The sequence below is a fragment of the Caenorhabditis elegans genome, chromosome V, assembly GCF_000002985.6.
Source record: "Caenorhabditis elegans chromosome V".
Classification (NCBI taxonomy): Eukaryota; Metazoa; Nematoda; class Chromadorea; order Rhabditida; family Rhabditidae; genus Caenorhabditis; species Caenorhabditis elegans.
Window position 1 is genome coordinate 12,827,509 of NC_003283.11, and position 18,103 is coordinate 12,845,611.

An 18,103-nucleotide genomic window follows, 5' to 3' on the forward strand; every position below is an offset into this window, starting at 1 on the left:
ATTCGAAAACTATTATTTATCAAGATATTCTGTTTGAATTTTTCAATATTCATTCTAAAGAAGAAGCAATACTTTAAAAAAACTTCTAGATGGTCGGATAGAAGCCATAAATTTTGTGAAAACCGTTCTCTGAGCTGTCCGGGAAACGCTTCACCGTTTTCCAGTTAATTGTCCAAAGTCAAAAATGCACTTAACAGAGTATGAAACAAAAAAAAACGTCAAAGTCATCAGTACACCTTTCCGTGTTATCAATTCAGTTTGGTCAGTCCTATAAACGTTTCAATCGTACTCTTGTGCAAATACTTACTGCTAAACAAAAAAAAATAATGAAATTACCTTTTCTACTGACACTATTATTACTTGAACTTGTATGTTCCTACAAGGTCCTAGTATTCAATCCAGCGTTCGGAGCAAGTCATTCGAATTTTTTAGGGAAAATTTCCGATATTCTTATTGATGCAGGTCACGATGTGGTGAGTTTTCTACATTCTATTTTTCGGCATGATTTGTTATTTTTCAGACAATGCTAATTCCTGTTTGCATGGAATCGAAAAAGGATTTAGTTGGTTCCAAAAAAGTTAAGAAAATCATAAGAATTGATCAAGAACCACGTAGTAAGTTAATGCAAGAAGAAGCGAAAACGGAAGAAATGATAAAGAAGCAAATATGGAAACTTGATGCAGATATTACTATTTTCTTTTCGGTAAGTGCTCGATTCGTTTTTTAATTGACAATTTTCAGTTTAGATGATCAAAAACTTCAGTATTGCCAGTGGTTATCAGTGTGAAAGTGAGTTTCAATACTGAAATCACGGGCACTTGTGAGACCTAATAACTTTGGTGGAAATTTGCCACGTGTTTTTATAGATACGCTTGAGAGTAAATGTGTTGTGTTGCAAGAGTTTTTTTTTTCGAACTAAACTAAATATTAAAGTTTTTTCTCTGTTGTACAAGGAATATTTGGGGTCATTTAAAGCAGTTTAGAGCAACACAACCACCTTTAACTGCCCGAGGTTTTATTTTCCAAACGAATCGTTTATATTTCAGATATTTTCAAGCAAACAGCTATCTTGGAACAATTGAGAAATGAACATTTTGATTTGGGAATAACAGAATCTCTGTTTATTTGTGGATTTCGTAAGTATTGTAAGAAAACATGAGGTGTAACTCATATTTTATTTAAGCTCTTCTCGACTCGATTGGTGTGAAAACAATAATCAATGCAGATTCAGTACTTTATCTAGATGTCGTTAAACATGCTCTTGGTGAACCAGCATCAACTAGTTACTATCCTGGAGTTTATGCAAAAAACATAGACAGAATGAGTTTTCGAGAAAGAGTACGGAATTTATTTGGAATGGCATTCTCTTGGTATTTTTCGTGGACAAGATTTCAAGGAGAACTAGAAGCAATTAAGCCATACTATAATAAATCGTTAACATGGGAAGATCATATTAATGGAGCAGCTTATTATTTCATAAATTCAAATCAATATTTGGATTATCCAAGTCCAACTCTCCCAAAAACAGTTTTTATTGGTGGAATGCAAGTAAATACGAATAAGCATGGAAAAGTTAAACTGGAAAAGGAATGGGATGATTTATTGAATTTGCGAAAACAAAATGTTCTTGTGTCATTTGGATCAAATGCTTTCTCATGTGATATGCCAGATGAGTTCAAGTAAAGTTTCATGCCAGTTTTAAGTAGTTCATAACAATTTTTACAGAGAATCGTTTTTAAAAGTTTTTGCATCGATGCCGGAAACCACTTTTATTTGGAAATATGAACAAGAAAATGCAACGTTAGCAGATCAACTTTCGAATGTCAAATTGACTACTTGGATGCCACAAAATGATATTCTTGGTAAGTTAAGTTACACAATCTTGACCTAACTATAAGAGTCAAAACTACCTGGTTTATTTCTGATCTGCTAAGCTAAACTTAAAGTTAAGCTCACCAAAGTTAGTGTGCAAATGATAAAATCTGCATATTTCAGCGGATGAACGATTAACACTTTTTGTCACTCACGGAGGTCTTGGAAGTTCAATGGAATTGGCATATCAAGGGAAACCAGCAGTTGTTGTATGTTGATTCTATTAATTTAAATTTTACTTATTCTCTTTTTTAGATTCCACTAATGGCTGATCAACCGAGAAATGCACTAATGCTCACAAGACACGGTGGTGCTCTTCAATTGGATAAAACTTTTTTGAATAATTCAGAAAAAATTAGAGAAGCCATACAGACTGTTATGGAAAATCCGAGCTACAAGAAAAATGCAGAAAAATTGGCAAATATACTTTCTTCACAGCCTCATCAACCAAAAGACGTTGTTCTGAAACATTGTGATTTTGCAGTCAAACATGGAGATTTGAAAACTTTAAACTCAGAAGGCAGACATTTAAATGTGTTCCAATATTACTCGATTGATATTGCTTTAGCTGCTGGACTATTTCTTGTAACAATTATTTCATTTATCATTTTTACAATAATTTTCGTATTCAAGAAGGTCTATTTTATGTGCCGATCGGATAAACAGAAAGTTGAATAGATTTAAATTATTTTCAAAATATCTGTATTAATGAATAAACTATTTAATGTCTCACATTTCAATCTTACTCCCTCATTTTCTGCCCCGGATTAAATCTGAAATAGTGTTTTTTGCTCATGTGATTTTTCCACTTGAAATGTTGTTTATGCGCACCAATGTTTCAGCTGATTTTCTTTATTTTTGAACTACTGAACTCAGATCAGGCTAGAAACTTTCACACCTTATGAATCATTTCACGCTCTCATGATATCTGCAGTAGTTAATCTATAACCAGCAACAATCAAAAATGGGATTATTGAATTCAATTTACGCACACCTTTTTGCATACATGTTTACTTTCAAATCTTTTGAAGGGTCATTGTTTCAACTTTTTTATTACATTTTTCTATTTTGATTGTTTCATTTGTTTATTGAATTGCTTTATAAATGCACATTCTATGTAATATTCGATGGACTTTTTTCATATTAGATAGAACAAACAGAAAAATGTGAAAGTTGTTTAATCATTATTCGTAGTATTTTTTAATTATTCCGGTTGGTGTTTGCATCGCTTGACTTCACTCATTTATTATTTCAATTAATTTGTGAAAATTCTTCATTGTTCATAAAATCTGGCACCAAGCGCATAGGCACGATAGAATAAATGCCGATGTTGTTGAAAGTTCACAAATGCCCTAACAATATCGATTTTCAAAAATTTTCTTTCAAATTGTATGTCATTTATTTTTAAAATAACAATAATTTTAGGTAATACATACCCTGTGTCTAACATATAAATCGAAATTTATTGCAATTGCAAAATCAATATGATTTCAGTTAACCAGGTAAGTAAGCATCGTTAAAAACTTTCAAAAATTTCCAAAAATTTTACATTTTCTTAATTCTGACTACTTCATATTTTAGTTCTACGACAAAGAATATCTTGCTCTTGAAACCAGTTCGAATGCATTTACGGACTTCTATTGCAAACTACAAAATGAATGTGATCAATTTAAGAGAAAGAAATCAAGAGGGCCTCTTTCTGATGTCCAGAAAGAGTTGAGAAATTACAAACACACTGATGGCATTGCATTTGCTGCAAGATCGCGAAGTTGGACATTGAAAAACTCCAACCCAGTATTACCACGTAATCGTTTAAACAAAGTTGCAACTTCAAAACAGCAGAAGGGAGTACGAGCATATTATCGAGTCTTGGCAGAAAACAATAAAAAATACATTCTAATTGCATGCCACGTCAACATGCACGGATTTCATCGAGGAGATCTACGATTTGTAGAAGTAAACGATCGAACGATTGCAAAGGGGTTCGAGAACTTCAGTGTCATCGGGAGACTTTTTACTGGAGATGTCGTTGCTGTGACCAGTCTTGCCATAAAATCAAAGTCACCATTGATTTTTCCAAATGTTGATAATGTTCATCCAGATGGGAATTGTATATGGGAAGTCAAGGAAATGACAGTTCTAACACGGAAGGATATATGCGATGCCAATTTTGCTACATTGGAAAATGGAACCGCCATTTTGGAAGGTTATGGAGAAGCTATGAATGTGGATAATGAGAGGAACAAGAACGTGCGTCTTCCAACTGATAAGATGTATTCAGGTAAAGCATTTTTCCCTGAGAAAATGGTAGTGAATTTCACTGAAGATTTTCATAACAGCTACTGGGAAGACCTAATTGCTCTCTCGGCAAAAATGATCTCGTATCCGAATTCACTTGGAACTGTGTTTTCTTATTCTTTATCTGAAACACAGACGAGACTTCTAGAGATTGGAACCAAAGCTTTCGATACAGAAACATTTCTTTCATATCCAAAGCAGAGGGATGAAATTGTAGAGAAATGTGTCAGAATGGGTGCTTCTGCCGTGCAAGCTGTACTCAATGGAAGATTTGACGCAAGAGGATTTCAAATTAAAGATATTATACGGAAAGATTTTATAGTTCAATTTTCCATTGCAAACCCTGCAGAAAGACCAACTGAAGGACGTTGGAACAACAATATGCGAGTAATGTTGAATGGAGGTGGAGAGTTATTGACAGGCGTTATTGAAACTGTACTTGTATCTGATAGAAGAAATCTTCAAATTGTTGTTCGAATTCCAAGTAATTCGCCAAAAAACATTGATTTCAGTAATAAATGGGTTGTGCATCAACAGGAATCTCCGTTGGTTCCGATTTGTGAAATCGGATTTTTCAAAAAGATGCATGCAACCAGCAATGGAAGAAGAACAATCGAGACCTTGTATGGTGGACCTCCGATTCAAATAAATCGAAAAGATTGGCAATCCGAATTTGTGTTTCCTGCTAAACAACCAATTGCTCTGAATGAATTCCAAAATCAGTACGTAAGATTAATTCTTGCAGACGTGCCATTAGTAATTGGAAATTCGCCATTCGGATGTGGAAAATCAATGACAATCGTGACAGCTGCAATCGAAATTCATAAACGGAATAATCGATACAATAAGTATGGGAAAAAGCAACTATTGATTACTCAGAGCAATAACGCCGGAGTCAGTTTAGTTGAAATTTCTCAAAAAATAGTTGGAAATTCCATTAAATTTCTTCGATATGTAAGTGAACCTAATTGGAACTTACTTCCCGACTCGTCAAGAACTGTTATTGATATGCCTGTTCTTATGAAACACTATTTCGTTGGATGGGCATTGGGAACAGTATTTGGAATAGAGCAAACGAAGCATTTGACAGATGAAATGAAGAGGGCAATTGTCAGAAAAGTTATTCAAGATTTTACTACTCCAGAAAAACTTCAAGGAGAGGCTAAAACAATTTATGAAAATATGGAAACGATGCATAAAGAACAAATACCATTGTTAGAAATTTTGATTGAAGCATTTTTTGTGATTTACAATCCAGATGTTATTGTATCTACCGCAGATTCATATAAATGTTTAGTGAAGTTGGATATCCTCAAACATGTGTCCAATATTCAAATCGATGAAGCCAGCCAGCTACCTGAATACACATTAATCTACCTTCTTCAAAAGTTCCCTAATTCTGGTTTTGGTCTTGTTGGAGATATTAAACAATTACCACCCCACTGTGATAGTGCATTGAGTGGACTTCTCAAGAAATATGGAATTGGAAATACCATGGAAAGAGCTGCCCGTGCAGATGTTCCCACAATCTGATCTTCTGCATGTTTATAGATGCCACCCTACAACTACACATTTGCTTAGTCGGCTCTTCTATGAAAATCAATTGATTTCTGGAGTTTACAGTAATGAAAGAAATGAATTTATGAGAATGCGATCGGATATATGGCCAAATCTGAACTTCTCGATTCTTTTTTTGAACCATACATCACATGGGAGTCGAATGGGAACTTCCGTCGTTAATCAATCCGAAAAACGACATGTTCTAAAAGTTGTCGAACTATTAACCAACAAAGTCAATGGATACTGTTTACCAGAATCAGACATTGGTGTAATTTCTTTATATAAAGCACAAACCTCATTGCTCACTGAAGCTTTAAGGGGGAAAAATGTGAAATGTGGAACTGTGGATGCATTTCAAGGATCTGAACGTGAAGTTATAATTGTTTGTTGTACAAACAATAAGGCTACTCATTTTATGCAAAATGAAGGTCGCGTTAATGTTGCAATGTCCAGAGCCCGCCAGGCCACTATAATTATTGGAAATGTTCAACAACTGAGAGAAGCGGAATATTGGAAAACTATCATTGAAGTTGCAGACAAAAACATATGTTATATAGATAAGGTTAGTTGGGGTTTGTACAAGTCTATAGTTGGAAAATTGTTGTTATGTTTTTTTAGATATCATCGATTACCGGAAGTGACTTTCTCAATGTTGGTTCTGGTTCTATAAATAATGAGGTATCAGAAAACTATCTTTTAAGGAAATGTTTCCCAGTTAAAAGTGGAAAATTGAACGTCCAGTTTCTATATTATGTTCTAAATAATTTTTTTAAAGACTCCGGACGTTTCAGTCCAGTTTGCCAGACTTAATTCCTTCGAGCCTCATCTCCATTTTTTGAAATGAAAATCTAATAATTTAACCAACATTATGAAACCCTGCAAAGGCAAAATTGTTGTTTTCAGAATGAAGAAAAGGCCAATAATAAAAAAAATGTTGCTAAAGAAGTTCAACTAGAAACGAAAAATCAGAATCGAGATGATCAACGTCGTGAAACACTGGAAAACGAAAATCAAAAACTGCAAACGCAGGTAATTGTTTTTTTTTTCAATTTAATATTTTTGATACTATACTTGTGAGTATAATTTTGAAAAATTTAGGACAACGAGGAATATCGAGTTATTCCGAGGAAAAATAGAAATGGGATTTCCGACAGAAAACTAAAGAAAAAACCACCAACTATATCGATAAAATTGATTTAATATTTTTTAAAAATTTATTTGTTTGTTTCGGAGTTCGTTCAACTAATTAGTTCAATTTTCTGAAATTGATTGTACACAATTTTATAAATTTGAAAGTTGTTGAAAAGTTTGAATTTTTATTTCAAAATTGTTTGAATTCAGTGAAATGTTATAATCAAAACAATTAATTTGTCAATGTCAATGTAATTTGACAAATGTCAATGTCGGACATCAATAGGTATATTTCAATATTACTAAATAATAGCCAAAATGATGAATTCTAGCATCTTTTACAGGAAAAATTAGTTATTTAATTAACAGCCAACAATTCTTGTGTATTTTCGCTGAACTTCTAAAAATTACAAAACAATTAAAACCAAATTTAAAATAATGTATTTATTTGAATATCTGGAAAAATTCACTTTGAACAGCTTGAACTACATCTTCAAATCGAACTCATGTGCCAATAATCAAAAAACTTGGTAAGCTCCTCAAATGTTAAATAACTTCAAAAATTGTTCTTATCAATTGACTTTTTTTTCTTTTTGAACATTTTTTTGAATGTGGGAAACGATTATTTATCGATTCTTCCATGCAACTGTCTCTTTTTATAAATCATTGCACTTTTTCCCTCTTTCGAGGCCCTTGCTAATACTAAAACGTCCACTAACTTTTCATTGTTGGCACCCAGTCTATGCTGGAAAAATTCACTTTGAACAGCTTGAACTACATAACATTTTTTTTTTTTGAAGATGTAGCATTTGTAAATCATTTTTTATCCCGAATCCTCTGTTTTAAAATCCCCACACTTTGCGAATGGTCGTCCCTCAGCACATTTGCAACAGCCATACATATTTCGCAACCCTCTTCTCAAAAATTGTTACTACCACGTCGACATATATTTTGAGAGATTATTTTATAAATATATACTTTCTGATATTTCTGAAGACATCTTCAAACATTTTCAAAACTAAATATTTACATATGTTACTTTATGTTCGCGTGTATTCCAAAACAATGTTGTCATTTTACCTACAGAAATTGCAGACATTTGTTCTTAAAGGTGGACTACTCCAGTGGCGAAACGACTAAAAACCATTCCTATGGGACTGAAATGATCAAATATCATAATGAAACGTTAAGAAAAAGTTATTTCTAGTCAAAATAGCGGTGAAATCTCAGTGTTCAATTATTTCTTTAGGAAGTCGTCGATAAATTTTTTTGTCTTTCTTTTTCCTCAAAAATCTAATTTATTAAAATAAATTTTCATTTTCAGGTAACAATTGGATAATGTGGAAATTACTTCAGGATCTTTTAGAAACAATTTTTCCACCATCAGAACCCACAAGGTAAGCTTGAATAGTTTTTGTTAAAACCCAATTTTTATTTTTTAGAGAAGTACAATCCAGCTATAACAATTCATATTATAGAAGAGATTACGAAGAAGAAGAAGACGACGTTCAACAATATCATACATCGCACATAGCATCTATAAAATCTTCACAAACAACGTCATATAGATCATCGGTTGTTCAAGTATGTAATCACAAATTCAATTTTTTTGATGCATTTTTAAAAAAATTAGTCTAGCACACCTACAACCGAAAATTAGTTTTTTTGTCAAAGTTGTTCGAAACGACCAAAAATTAGGTTTATTCTTATCGAATTTTCATTTTGATTTTAAAAAAGTGTTTTCTAATATACTATTATATTTTGTACAAATTCAGGAAATTTTCAGAACAGTTCAGTCTACAGCCGAACTTTCTCGGAAAAGGAACAGAATGCGTTCAGCAAGTTTTATGTTCAGCCTCCAGAAACAAATTCGAGACAGAAAAAGAAGACAGAAATCGAATCTGAAGTGGAAAAGGAATTGAAAAGTTATAAGCATTCTGATGCCATCAATTTTGCTGCAAGAACGTTCAGCTGGGGACCAAATTTCAATTCTCCAAAACCCCGTCAAGTATTCAGGGACATCTCAACATACAGTTACGAGAGAGGAATTCGTGCTTATTTTCGTGTCTTATCCGCAGAGGATAATAAATATATTCTGATTGCCTGTCACGCCAATTTGCATGGATTACATCGCGGAGATCTTCGATTTGTAGAAGTCAACGATCGGACAATTACGAAAGGTTCCGAGAACTACAGTGTAATTGGAATGTTGTTTCCTGGAGATGTGGTCGCTGTTACAGAACTTTCCAAGAAATCGAACGCTCCTTCAATTGCTCCAACTATTAAAAACGTCAGTCCGCACGATCCATGTATTTGGGAGGTGAACAAAATGGTTGTTCTGCAAAGAAAAAGCATTATCAGAGTTAACTTCGCTATGTTGAATAATGGAGCAGCAATAGTGGAAGGTCATACGGAAGCTATGGATGTGATTGAAATTGACAGAAAGAAGCTGAAAACGGATATGATGTACTATGGCACAGCTTTCATCCCGGAGAAATCTAAAGTTAAGTTTTCCGAAGGCTTTCATCGACAACACTGGGAAGATCTGATGGCTTTAACTTCCAAGTTACCATCATATTCGAATTCTCTTGGTACAATCTATACTCATTCGCTATGTGAAAGACAAACGAACATGTTCAAAATTGGAGTGGATGCATTCAACTCATCAATCTATTCGTTAAATACCGAAGCGTCTGTATTAGTTGCTCAGAAGTGTGTCATTATGGGTTCCTCAGCTGCTCAAACGGTTTCAAATGGAAGATTTGATGGAAGAAATTTTCAAATGACAAACATCCACCGCAAAAGTCAAAATTTTCGATTTTCCATTGATAATCCTTCAAAACAACCAACTGAAGGACGTTGGAATCCCAATCAGAAAATAGAAATTAATGGACAAGGAGAAAGTTTGAAAACTTCTATTGAAACAGTCGTTCTTGGAAATAATAGGAAATCACTTGAAATTACTGCAACGATTCCCAAAAACAACAACAAACTTCTCAACTTTCAAACTGGCACTTGGATTGTAAGTCAATCACAATTCCTAGAAACTCCTAGGTTGGACTGTGAATTTCTTCAAAAAATGAGCCCGTCGTCAAATGGTAGACGTATTGTAACTGCACTTTATGGTGGATCTCCAATCAATTCAACGGGAAACATCAATTGGAATAAACAATTTGAATTCCCAAGTAAAATACCAATTGGGCTCAATCAATACCAAAATCAATATGTATCCATGATTCTCTCTGGTGTTCCTTTGATTCTCGGAAACTCCCCATTTGGTTGTGGAAAGTCGATGACAATTGTCACAGCTGCAGTTGAGCTTCAAAAAAAGTATATGCGTTCTGAATCGTTCAACAAACAACAGTTGTTGGTAACTCAAAGTAATAATGCAGGAGTAAATTTAATTGAATTTGCATTGAAACTACACAAATGCGACCATATTCGTTTTCTTCGATATGTTAGCGAGTCCAATTGGAATTCTCTTCCGGATTCTTCAAAGACTGAACTTGACATGCCCATTCTGATGGAGGACGAATTTTTTGAGTGGGCCACAAACACAGAAATTCAGAAAGAAAACGGTGAAAATCTAACAAGGGAGATGAAGAAGGCTATCGTCGAACAATCAACTCAAAAATACCATTGCAAAGGAATACTTGTTGGAGAAGCAAAACGAATTTATGAAAACATTCTTAAAAATCAACGAGAACATAAGCCTTCCCAAGCTATCTTGAAAGAAGCATTCTTCGCTCTTTATGCACCTGATATTATCGTTTCAACTGCGGATTCTATCCACAATTTATTGGAAAATAATGTTCTTCGAGATGTATCAAATATTCAATTCGACGAAGCAAGCCAAGTTCCAGAACATACCTTGATTAGCCTACTTCATAAATTTCCTAATGCAAGTTTTGGCCTTGTTGGAGACATCAATCAGTTACCAGCTTACTGTGATGATGATTTGCAAGGTCTTCTCAAAGATTATGGAATTGGTAAAACAATGGCAAGAGCTTCTCGTGATAAAATGTTTCCACAATCTATCCTTCGACTTGTTTATCGATGTCATCCAACTACCACAAAAATTCTGAGTGATCTATTTTACAATGGTCAGTTGATTTCTGGAGTAGAAAAGAATCAGAGAGACGAATTCATGAGAATGCGCCCTGATATTTGGCCAAATTCATCTTTCCCAATTCTTGTTCTCAATCACGAGAAAGACGGATATCGTATGGGCACTTCGGTGGCAAATAATTCTGAAAAAGATCAAGTTGTGAGAATTGTTAGTTTATTAACTAAGAAAGTCAAAGGATATGGTCTCTCAGAATCTGATATTGGTATTATTTCATTCTATAAAGCCCAAACATCTTTACTCGCGGATGCATTAAAGAAAACTGATGTAAAATGTGGAACAATTGATGCATTTCAAGGAACTGAACGAGAAGTGATGATTGTTTGCTGCACTAATAAGAATCCATCCCTTTTTATGCAAGAAGGAACTCGTGTCAACGTGGCAATGTCTAGAGCTCGTCAAGCGACTATTATCATTGGAAATATTGCAAAACTGAAGAAAGCAAAACATTGGGATACAATTGCTCAGAGTGCACAGATCAACAAATGCTCAATGGAAGTAAGTAATTTTAATAATACATATAATACTATTGTGTTTCTTGAAACTTTATTCAAAAAAAGTTTTCTGAAGAATGAGTATCCAGAATAGGAGAATATTTTATATAACTATAACCAAAATACGTAGTTGACGTCTCCAGAATAGAAAGAATTAGTTTAAAAAAAATTTCTCTTAAAATTCTAAAATTTGATGATTGCAAAAATGTATTTTTAAGGTTTCAACATTTGGTGGCAGTGAACAAAAACAACCACAAATGGTTCAGGTATGTTCGAATGTGAGATATTCAAATAATTTTTTAATTTTCAGATTAAATGTACAGCAAAAAAATCGAATAAAATTCAAAAAAATCAAAATGAAGGAAAACATATCTCAATTTCTCAGGTTTGTTTTTTTTTTAACATTTCCTTCTATAACTATAAATATTTTAGACTGTAAAAACCAAAGAGGACACCGAACAAAGTTCAAAACCTCAACAAAGAAGAAGAAGACGGAATAGGAACAATATTGGGCAAAATTCCACAAATGGCCGAAAAGTAGAGTTGAGATAAAATATTACTTTTTTTAAATTATTTTCTTCAGAATTCGGCTACAAGTTCAACTATAGTCCAATGAAACAGAAATTAACGAGCAGAATGTTTAATAACAAACAAACCAGTATTTTATAATTTGACAATAATTTCCATTTTACAAATTCCGAGTCATCATATTTTGTGGATCTTGAAAAAACGAAACCGGTCTTTTGATTTGAAATTACTCTGCTTTATTTTTATTTTGTCAGAGTATGTGGCACCTTACCATTTTTAATTTTCCATTGTTTTTCTGGCATAAAGATAAAAATAATCAATAAAACTAACAGAGAAACATCTTCCCAAAAAACAATACACTGTTATAAATAATGGAAAACAAAATAAAAAGTTTCAGTTAGTACAATAACTCCTAAATTTGACACCTTGCACGTTGCAACAAATTACAATTTAATTTCAAAAATGTCGATATTTGAACACATTACTGTGTATTGTCTAGAGAAAAGTTCATTTTCAAAATCGTCATTTTCTGTCTATTTTTCTGTAAAAACTTCATGATGCTCCTTCGCAATTCATCACCAATAGAGGTATTTTCAACCTACAATTACAGTTAAAGTGTGTGTATAACTGATATGCATAATAAATATCTTTCCGGTTTTCTATTATTATGTTCAAGTGAAAAGTGAATTTGGTGTCTTTTGGAAACTACACCTATAAGTGGGTATAGAAGCAATAACAACGTAAAATGTAACAAGGGGAAAATATCAGCGGGATTTTTATGAGAAAGTACGACAAGTTTTGATTGGCAGGGGAGCGACTGAAGCAAAACGCGGAGTGTATACAAATCAGCGGTTAATATAACATCAGGAACCTAGTCCATTTTCAATAATTTTTTGCACATGAATCGCCACATCAGCTTAGCAATAGCTTTCATCATTATGCGAAATCTTTCTGGAAGCCGGATAGTTCTCTTTCTTTGTCTTCTTCTGTAATATGGTCGCTTCTTCCTGAAACTTCTGTAAGTGAGAATTTCAGTTTTTCTTTTGATTCCTTTTTTCTTCAGAACAGTAAGTTTTTGTGCTTCCAAATCCGTTCTCTGATCAATTTCCGATTCAGATGATGGTTTTGGTTCCGAGGTGTCATTATTAATTGTTTCTTCTGTTTCAATAACATTATAGTCATCCGGAATCTCATGATGTTCTTCACGATAGTATTCATTATTATTGTTGTTATTAGATATGTGTTTTCTTCCATCGGGTTATTCTTTTCACTTTCCAATAGAGGGCTCACAAAATATCGTAACATCAGTAAACCACTTGTTCTGTAAAAAAAACAGTTGCAATTATTCTTCAAGTTGAAACAAATTGCTTTCCATTCTTTTGAAAAATGGGATGTATGTATGCAAGGCCCCGAATACAAGCAAAGCCAAATGTTGTAATAACCAATTCACGATGTAGAAAATGAATCCAATTATATTTTTCTCCCACTGTATTATTTTTATAAACCACGTTTCTGTAATAGTTTTCTACAGAACATCCATCCGGTGGTCTGGTAAAACGATGCCCTCTTGACAAGTTTGTGGGAATTAGTGCCTGAAAAATGAAAGAATAAATTACGTAAGTGCAGCTCACACTTATGCAATGCAACAACTGATCGTGGCAATCCGATTTAAGCGTCATCAAGCAGATTTCGTGATGTGAGGCACATATGCGGAAAGCGGTTCGTTCTTTCGGGCAATAATTTCGGAATTTCGTCAACTTACTGCTATCGAAGCCTGGAAATGAAACGCACTTGGAATTACTTATGGAACGAAAACCACGTTTCTAAGTGACTTACTCTAGAAGTGGCATAGGCGGAGGACAAAAATTGCTCGCCGATTTTTTCACTGTATCGGTTTTGACAAGTTTCAAATTCAAAAATGTAAATAAGGTATATTTTTTATATGTTCAAGTACAGTCTATTAGTCTTTTTTAAAACAATTTTTTATCGAACTCAACTCCTTTTTTTTGTTTTCTTTTTTTTGTATGCACATCAAGAGGATTTGAAGATATTTAAAGGAAAAATATATGTTCATCTTCACTTTTCTCATTTCCAAAAAAAAATTTTACCACTCAATATCAACAGAAAAAAACTTAGCAATGTGGAGAGTTCAGACATGATTTCGAAAACAAGTTGTCTGAAATTTTAAGAGCGGTTTGAAAACTTAAATTATTTTTATTCAATTATCAAATCAAAAAATTGATCAAAATAGACAAAAAAAATTCACGAAACCACTTGGTGGAACTTTTAATGATAGTTTGCCTTACAACTACCGTATAACCGTACAAAGCACAGCGAAAGGTAAACATGGGTTTTTCGGGAGCTTCCACAAGTTTTTGAGAGAGTTTTTGTGCTGAGTGCAATGTTTACCGGTGTTGTAGGTTGATAGGAAAAAATGTTGTGAAATTTTTTGCAAGAAAATACAGAGCGGACCATAACGCTCTATTGCGATAAATTCGGAATTTTTTAATATAATAATGAGACAGGACATTATGCAATAGATAATTAATGTTTCCATTTGATTATTCAAATGTTTGGTCGGATGTTTTGTGTGAAATGTTTGGTTTAAGGTATTAAGGTTCGGGCAGTGTCGAAAGAACCGGTTAGATAATTCCAGAACCCCATTTTGGCGGTCCACCTTTTTCAGTTTCAAATGCATACAAATATTTTTTAGTGTCGTGTTCTCATTGTAATATGTTCAAAAATATATCATGTGTGATTTGTTTTATTAAGTTGATGAGAGATTTTCTGATTCGCTGAACGAGCAAAAGTTGTCTGCTTGAAAGTCAATTAGAAACTGTATTTCTGCAAGTAAAACATTTCAGGTTTCTCAAATAAATAATCCGTTTTCTTCTGAAAACTTTCCTCTCCCGAAATAGAACGCCAAAGTTGGCTGACACGTTTTTCGTTTCTGTGAGAGCAGTAATGCGCAATTAAACATTATTTTTTATCATATGTAGTGATGTAAATACAAATAAAACACCGAAAACAATCAGGATGAATTTTAAGTTACTTATTGCAGATACATCGCCACACCATTTTAGCACAAGACTTGCCCATTGCTTGAAAACTTTCTGGGAGACTTTTCTCTTTCTGTGCAGACCTCTTTCTTTGTCTTCGTCTGTAATATGGTCGCTTCTTCCAAAAACTTCTGTAAGACATCATTTCGGTTCTCCTTCTGATTGCTTTTTTCTTTAGAACAGTAAGTTTTTGTGCTTCCAAATCTGTGTGTTGATCAACTTCGGCCGTGGATGGCTCAATTGGGTCAGGGGTTTCATTATTGATTGTTATTTCTGTTTCAATAAAATCACAACCATCACTCAATGAACCATCGTTTGATCCGATCTGTTGAATCTCATCAGATATTTCAGATCGATCATATTCATCATAATTGTTGTTATTGTTGTTGTTGTTCGAAGTGTAAACACCAGTTCCTTCTTCCATCTGATTAGTTTTTTTACTTTCCAATAGATGACACTTTTCAGAAGAAAATGCCTTCGTGATGATGGGTTCTGAAGTATCTTCTACGACGAACTTGCTATCACACAGTATTTTCATATCAATGAACCACTTGTTCTGTAAGAATCTCTTGCAATTATTCTTTAAACTGTTAACAAGCTGCTTACCATTCTTTTGAATAATGGAACGTATGTGAGTAAGGCTCCTAATCCAAGAAGGAACAAATGTTTGAATAACCATTTGACGATGTAGAAAATGAATCCAATTATATTTTTCTCCCACTGTATTATATTTATAAACCAATTGAAATAATCAACCGGTGGAATGGAACTTTGAATACACTCTGGTGCCACTTGACTACTTCTGTTCATACAATCATTGTACTGTCCTTCACAATTGATATTGGAGTTTTTTTGACAATAATTCAACGAGTGCTCACAAACGCTGGTAGCTCCTGGAAAAAACCATTATTTGAAAAAAAAATGTAAATTCATTTGTACTCACTCTTCACTGTAAAACATTTAAACTTGGTAGCATCATCTCCGTCACTGATCCAGTATAGTTTCTCAGCTTGGATGGTATCTGATCCGATACGATGAGAGTTTATTCTTTTTACAAACGAAAAACTATTATACTCTGGAAAATTTTTTAATGTAATTTTCGAGAGTATTTCATCACCGAAAATGCCCTTATTGACAAATGGTAGTTGTTGTTTCAACATTTCAATATATTCCAAGCAAAGGAGACTTGTTTCACTTTTCTCAGCAATTTCCTAAAACAAATTTTAAGTTTCAATGTTTTATGCCGCTTGAGTATCAAACCTGCATTGTTTCACTAAATTCGATTGCACAATTCGAAAACATAGAGTTTTCCTGGCAGTCTGCAAGTCTTGCCAGTTCATAATATACTTCAGCTGAAAATGATTTACATAATTGTGTTTTAATAATTAGAAGTTACTCACATCCTTGTTCTTCTCCACAAAGATGATATGCCAGATGCCGATCAACTTCTTTCAAACATTTTTGATTTCCAAATACACTGTACCAAGTCTTGATTGGTGCATTTTCTTCCCATTTGTTCGATATTTGTACTGTTTCTGAAATAAACTATTAGCATCTCAGATCTAATTAGTTTTTTATTTTACTTTCTGTTTTCGATTCTAAATTTCCGCCTGATTTCATAGGACAATGACAAGATTTTGAAACCATCAACGGAAACAGTTTTGATAAATATACAGGCTTGGTTTGATTTGGGAAAAACGATAGTTCACAGACATCGGAATGTATTATTTCCTCTGTTATTCCCAGTATTCTTGATTTCAAATTTTCACGGTTAGTAGATTCATCAGCCCCCATGGTTTCTGTAATGTTCTGTAAGTAGCTATGACAGAAACTGTGTCCATTCTGTTGTGCGGTATAACGATGTCCTTTTGACAAGTTCGTGGGAATCAGTGCCTGAAAAATTTAAGAAAAATTATAAAAGTTCAGATGATGCTCACATTTATGCAATGCAACAACTGATCGTGGCAATCCGATTTAAGCGTCATCAAGCAATCTTCGTTATGTGAACCACATATGCTGAGAGCGGCTTGTTCTTTGGGGCAATAAGTTTTGAATTTTGTCAACTCATTGCTGGCGAAACCTTAAAAAAACACTTGAAATGTAATATTTTAAAACAAATAACCACGTCTCCTCGCGAGCGTAAATAAATAAATTAATTAACTACGTTTATTGATTTGTTGACAAAAACTGGAACTTACCAAATAAGATCAATAGAGAAGGATTCAGCATTGCTAATATGTGATTCGAAAGTCACAAAATCTGAAATATTGAAAATTATTAGAAATTTTAAAATATTTTATTGTTATTTTACTATTTTTATGTACTTCAGGCCGAGAACGAGAGGAGGTTTGATTAGAGCACACATGCAACGATGAGTCAATATCAAAAAAAAGTGCATTACTTTATGGCGTGATTTTGCAAAATGATACATCTGAAATTAGTGATGAGTCTTTTCTGAGAATTAAAACAAATAAAACACATCGAATCTTTGTTTAATATTAGTCTGTTAACATTGTCTCGCAAAAATATACTAATTATTCCACTCTGTCTTTGAAATTTCAGTAGTTTTTCTTAATTTGAAAAAGTTTCCATCTTGTTTTTAATTTCGCGTTTCAAAAATCATTTTTCCGTAATACTTATATACATATTTAATACAAACCCATCTAATAACAAATTCGTGATCAGGTTCCACTGTTCCAAAAGCAGTTCATAGAGTTGGGTTGATAAATATCTATTTCATCTATCATCGTAGCGCTGAAAATTAACAAATAAGTAAAAATATTAGATAAAATCAATATGCAAAGGAGTTTCGATGATTATTAGTATAAATTTGAATGACATGCTATCATGAAAACACTCCTGCCTATTCAAATTAGACTCTTATCACCGGTATGCTTAAACGTATTCACTGTGTATTTTTCAGAAATTTCAATCATAATGCTGGACATTAGGAATATTTCTTTCCATTTTATGTTCCGTGTGTTCTCATTAAAAATTAAGGAAAAAAATGAAGTAGTTTTTAAAACAATTTTCAG

At 33.3% G+C, this 18,103-nt stretch overlaps 3 protein-coding genes and 2 pseudogenes across 5 annotated transcripts; 3 read left to right on the forward strand and 2 right to left on the reverse strand.

Moving 5' to 3' along the window:
• The first annotated feature begins 10 nt into the window (after positions 1 to 10).
• Positions 11 to 2,606, forward strand: ugt-15 (UDP-glucuronosyltransferase). Its single transcript, NM_073810.6, has 8 exons — positions 11 to 473; positions 521 to 703; positions 747 to 789; positions 1,047 to 1,136; positions 1,184 to 1,679; positions 1,726 to 1,862; positions 1,996 to 2,081; positions 2,128 to 2,606. The coding sequence occupies exons 1-8, from the start codon at positions 327 to 329 to the stop codon at positions 2,548 to 2,550; spliced, it is 1,605 nt and encodes a 534-aa protein (NP_506211.1). The 5' UTR covers positions 11 to 326; the 3' UTR covers positions 2,551 to 2,606.
• A 689-nt stretch (positions 2,607 to 3,295) lies between these two features.
• C44H9.2 lies at positions 3,296 to 6,930 on the forward strand (annotated as a pseudogene). Its single transcript has 4 exons — positions 3,296 to 3,374; positions 3,454 to 6,292; positions 6,634 to 6,759; positions 6,829 to 6,930. Coding segments are annotated over exons 1-4 (3,146 nt in total).
• A 1,249-nt stretch (positions 6,931 to 8,179) lies between these two features.
• Positions 8,180 to 12,346, forward strand: hzl-1 (DNA2/NAM7 helicase-like C-terminal domain-containing protein). The gene is made up of 7 exons (NM_073812.4): positions 8,180 to 8,258; positions 8,304 to 8,445; positions 8,648 to 11,485; positions 11,700 to 11,747; positions 11,792 to 11,866; positions 11,914 to 12,018; positions 12,065 to 12,346. The coding sequence occupies exons 1-7, from the start codon at positions 8,200 to 8,202 to the stop codon at positions 12,095 to 12,097; spliced, it is 3,300 nt and encodes a 1,099-aa protein (NP_506213.2). The 5' UTR covers positions 8,180 to 8,199; the 3' UTR covers positions 12,098 to 12,346.
• Positions 12,347 to 12,878: 532 nt separating this feature from the next.
• Positions 12,879 to 14,166, reverse strand: C44H9.9 (annotated as a pseudogene). Its single transcript has 3 exons — positions 14,118 to 14,166; positions 13,641 to 13,783; positions 12,879 to 13,601 (listed from the first exon to the last, which is right to left on the reverse strand). Coding segments are annotated over exons 1-3 (915 nt in total).
• Positions 14,167 to 14,981: 815 nt separating this feature from the next.
• C44H9.6 (DUF19 domain-containing protein) lies at positions 14,982 to 17,822 on the reverse strand. Its single transcript, NM_073813.6, has 11 exons — positions 17,728 to 17,822; positions 17,380 to 17,499; positions 17,267 to 17,327; positions 17,006 to 17,148; positions 16,652 to 16,961; positions 16,469 to 16,603; positions 16,329 to 16,420; positions 16,186 to 16,279; positions 16,012 to 16,143; positions 15,675 to 15,961; positions 14,982 to 15,624 (listed from the first exon to the last, which is right to left on the reverse strand). The coding sequence occupies exons 3-11, from the start codon at positions 17,295 to 17,297 to the stop codon at positions 15,058 to 15,060; spliced, it is 1,791 nt and encodes a 596-aa protein (NP_506214.2). The 5' UTR covers positions 17,298 to 17,327; positions 17,380 to 17,499; positions 17,728 to 17,822; the 3' UTR covers positions 14,982 to 15,057.
• Between the last annotated feature and the right edge of the window lie 281 nt (positions 17,823 to 18,103).